Source organism: Silurus aristotelis, assembly GCF_946808225.1.
Source record: "Silurus aristotelis genome assembly, chromosome: 23".
NCBI lineage: Eukaryota > Metazoa > Chordata > Actinopteri > Siluriformes > Siluridae > Silurus > Silurus aristotelis.
This window is the reverse complement of record NC_139596.1, coordinates 615957-620956: the sequence shown is the minus strand read 5'-3', so window position 1 is coordinate 620956 and position 5000 is coordinate 615957. Positions and strand designations below refer to the sequence as shown.

The 5000-nt window shown below is 42.8% G+C and overlaps 1 protein-coding gene across 1 annotated transcript in view; it reads left to right on the top strand.

The window, feature by feature from the left end:
* unc13ba (unc-13 homolog Ba (C. elegans)) overlaps nt 1-5000 on the top strand; it is a gene marked incomplete at its 5' end in the record, with an annotated part of 63464 nt that overhangs the window by 45975 nt on the left and 12489 nt on the right. Inside the window, 3 exons of the mRNA XM_083527539.1 lie at nt 1664-1790; nt 3777-3873; nt 3981-4124. Coding sequence (XP_083383665.1) covers nt 1664-1790; nt 3777-3873; nt 3981-4124 — 368 coding nt within the window. The remainder of the gene's footprint in view (nt 1-1663; nt 1791-3776; nt 3874-3980; nt 4125-5000) is intronic.

Below are 5000 nucleotides of genomic sequence, written 5' to 3'. Positions count from 1 at the left end.
CTGTATCATACAAATAAATAGTTAAAAAATCATATATTGTGATTTCTGGATTTTTTTTTTTAGATTATGTCTCTCACAGTGGACATGCACCTACGATGACAATTTCAGACCCCTCCATGATTTCTAAGTGGGAGAACTTGCAAAAAAGCAGGGTGTTCAAATACTTATTTTCCTCACTGTATATATATATATATATATATATATATATATCACTCTTTTATCCATCCATCCATCCTTCAATCCATCCATCCATCCATCCATCCATCATTCATTATCTATTTATTTACCCATCCATCTATCCATCCATCATCTATTTACCCATCCCCCCATCCATACATATATAAATACATTCATCCATTCATCCATCCATCCATCCATCCATCCATCAATCTATAGATTTATCAATCCATCCATCATCCATCAATTCACCCATCTATCTATCCATCCATACGTTTACCCATCCATTTACTTATCTATCCATCCATTCATCCATTCAGTCTGTAGTTAAGTACCAGTTTGACCTTTGACCCCTGGCTACCTGGAGGCTGGTGTGGAGTTCAGTATAACCCCTACAGTACCCGAGTGCATTATGGGTATTCTGTGTGTCTTGGCCCAGCTGCAGTGCATTGTGGGATTTCCCCAGTGCACAGTGTAGGAGGAGGAGATCTAGAGCCCATGATGAGTGTTTATTCAGCATCAGGAGTAGATTGTAGTGGAAGAGTAGAGCTGATAGTTTCTCTCTTTCCCTCTCTCCCTCTTCTCTGTGAGCATGTCTTCATCTTTCAATTCATCCATGTCTCTTGTCTTTTCATCATGTCCATTTCCAGCCCCCGCCATATTCCACATCCGCAAGCTGTATTTCTGCGCGGGTAAGCAGTGTAGCGGAGCTTTCTGCTGCTTCACTAACACAGCACTTTATCATCTTACATCTGGATTTGGAACACAGCCGCTTAAGTGTTCAGTGATAAGGGCGGGTGCCTACATTTATAAACACCAACGAAATGGTTTACAAATAAAAAAAGATCCTGATTCATAGCATTTCTAGGGTGTGTTTGTGTGTGTGTGTGTGTGTGTGTGTGTGTGTGTGTGTGTTAGAGATTTTCCTCAGATTTAATACGGACGTTTAGCAGAATTAGTGTGTATGTTGTGTAGTTTGTGTTGAGGTTTGTGCACTAATGAGTGCACATGGAAGAGGAGGTTAAACACACGCGCAAACACACACACACACACACACACACACACACACACACACACACACACACACACACACACACAGGCCCAGTAAGGTAAGAATGACGGAGATTCCCACCTAACAGCAAACAAACTAGCATCAGAAACCATTTTAAATAAAGTGAAAACCAAAGACCTGTGCTGTAGCGCAGCAGCATGCTAGCAGGTGACAGTTAGTGTAAATGTGAAACACTAATATCACTTCTGTCAACTCCTCCAACACAAATCAATAAACAGATTCGATTAGCGATGCAAGCTAACTAGCTAGCTGTGTACACTCTGCTACTTCCCCATACAAGCTCTTTTAAATGTAAGGATGGGCCGTACATGAGATAAAACACAACCATGCTTATGTGTGTCTGTGTGTGTGTGTGTGTGTGTGTGTGTGTGTGTGTGTGTGTGTGTGTGTGTGTGTGTGTGTGTGTGTGTGTAGAACACGAGAAACACAGGCTGTGTAAGAGCGCTGACTACATGAACCTTCATTTCAAAGTAAAGTGGCTTTACAACGAGTACGTAAGAGATCTGCCCTCCTTCTCTAACACTGTGCCCGAGTACCCCACGTAAGTACACACTACACTACACTACACTACACCCTACACTATACTACACCCTACACTACACCCTACACTACACTTCCCCCTACACTATACTACACCCTACACTACACTACACCCTACACTATACTACACACTACACTACACTTCCCCCTACACTATACTACACCCTACACTACACTACACCCTACACTATACTACACCCTACACTACACTACACCCTACACTATACTACACCCTACACTACACTACACACTACACTACACCCTACACTACACCCTACACTACACTTCCCCCTACACTATACTACACCCTACACTACACTACACCCTACACTATACTACACCCTACACTACACTACACCCTACACTATACTACACCCTACACTACACTACACTACACTACACTACACCCTACACTACACTACACCCTACACTATACTACACTACACCCTACACTACACTACACCCTACACTACACTACACTACACTACACCCTGCACTATACTACACCCTACACTACACCCTACACTACACTACACCCTACACTACACCCTTCACTATACTACACCCTACACTACACTAACACTACACCCTACACTATACTACACCCTACATCACACCCTACACTACACTACACCCTACACTACACCCTTCACTATACTACACCCTACATCACACCCTACACTACACTACACCCTACACTACACCCTACACTATACTACACCCTACACTACACCCTACACTATACTACACCCTACATCACACCCTACACTAAACTACACTACACCCTACACTACACCCTTCACTATACTACACCCTACACTACACTAACACTACACCCTACACTATACTACACCCTACATTACACCCTACACTACACTACACTACACTACACCCTACACAACACCCTTCACTATACTACACCCTACACTACACTACACCCTACACTATACTACACCCTACATCACACCCTACACTACACCCTACACTACACCCTTCACTATACTACACCCTACACTACACTAACACTACACCCTACACTACACTACACTACCCCCTACATTATACTACACCCTACAATACACCCTTCACTATACTACACCCTACACTACACTAACTCTACACCCTACACTATACTACACCCTACACTACACTACACCCTACACTATACTACACCCTACACTATACTACACACTACACTACACCCTACACTATACTACACCCTATACTACACCCTACACTACACTACACCCTACACCATACTACACCCTACATCACACCCTACACTACACTACACTCTACACTATACTACACCCTACACTACACTACACCCTACACTACACCCTACACTATACTACACCCTACACTATACTACAGCCTACACTACACTACACTACACCCTACACTATACTACACTTTACATCACACCCTACACTACACTACACCCTACACTATACTACACCCTACACTACACCCTACACTGCACTACACTACACCCTACACTATACTACACCCTACACTATACTACACCCTACACTACACTACACCCTACATCACACCCTACACTACACTACACTACACTACACCCTACACTACACACTACACTACACTACACCCTACACTACATTACACCGCACCCTACACTACACTACACCCTACACTACAATACCCCCTACACTACACTACACCCTACACTACACTACACCACACCCTACACTACACTTCACTACACCCTACACTGCACTACACTTCACTACACCCTATACTACACTACAATACACCATACACTACACTACACCCTACACTACACTACAACCTACACTACACTACACTACACTACACAACACCTTGCACTATACTCTATACACCCTACACCCTACAGTACACACGTCACTCTACATTACACTAAACCCTACAGTACACACGTCACTCTACACTACACTACACTTTAAACTTCACCTCTAGTGATGCTATGTGTCTTTGTGTGTAGATGGTTTGTCCAGTTTGTACTGCAGTGGTTGGGTGAGAATGAGGACGTGTCCATGGATTTTATGCATGGTGCTCTGGAGAGGGACAAGAGAGATGGGGTACACACACACACACACACACACACACACACACACACACACACACACACACACACAGAGGACTGGACCCTTTCTGAATTTCATGCGTCTGACCTTTGATCTTCCAGTTCCAGCCGACGTCTGAGCATGCTCTGTTCTCCTGCTCGGTGGTAGACATCTTTACACAGCTCAACCAAAGCTTTGACATCATCAAGAAGCTAGACAGTCCTGACCCCAGCATTGTGGCCCAGTACAACCGCCGCTTTGCCAAGGTACACCGTAATATTTCATAATACTCCTCAATACTCCTTAATACTCCTCAATACTCCAAAATACTCCTCAATATTCCATAATACTCCTCAATACTCTGCAACACTTCATAATACTTCACAGAGCTTCATAATACTCCTGTAGAATGTAGGATAAGGTTGTGATGAACTGAAGCGTGTAGGATGAGGTTGTGATGAACTGTAGAGTGTAGGATAAGGTTGTGATAAACTGTAGAGTGTGTAATGAGGTTGTGATGAACTGTACAGTGTGTAATGAGGTTGTGATGATCTGTACAGTGTGTAATAAGGTTTTGATGATCTGTACAGTGTGTAATGAGGTTGTGATGATCTGTACAGTGTGTAATGAGGTTGTAATGAACTGTACAGTGTGTTATGAGGTTGTGATGATCTGTACAGTGTGTAATGAGGTTGTGATGAACTGTACAGTGTGTTATGAGGTTGTGATGATCTATACAGTGTGTAATGAGGTTGTGATGATCTGTACAGTGTGTAATGAGGTTGTGATGATCTGTACAGTGTGTAATGAGGTTGTAATGAACTGTACAGTGTGTAATGAGGTTGTGATGATCTGTACAGAGTGTAATGAGGTTGTGATGACCTGTACAGTGTGTAATAAGTTTGTGATGATCTGTACAGTGTGTTATGAGGTTGTGATGATCTGTACAGTGTGTTATGAGGTTGCGATGATCTGTACAGTGTGTAATGAGGTTGTGATGATCTGTACAGTGTGTAATAAGGTTTTGATGATCTGTACAGTGTGTAATGAGGTTGTGATGATCTGTACAGTGTGTAATGAGGTTGTAATGACCTGTACAGTGTGTTATGAGGTTGTGATGATCTGTACAGTGTGTAATGAGG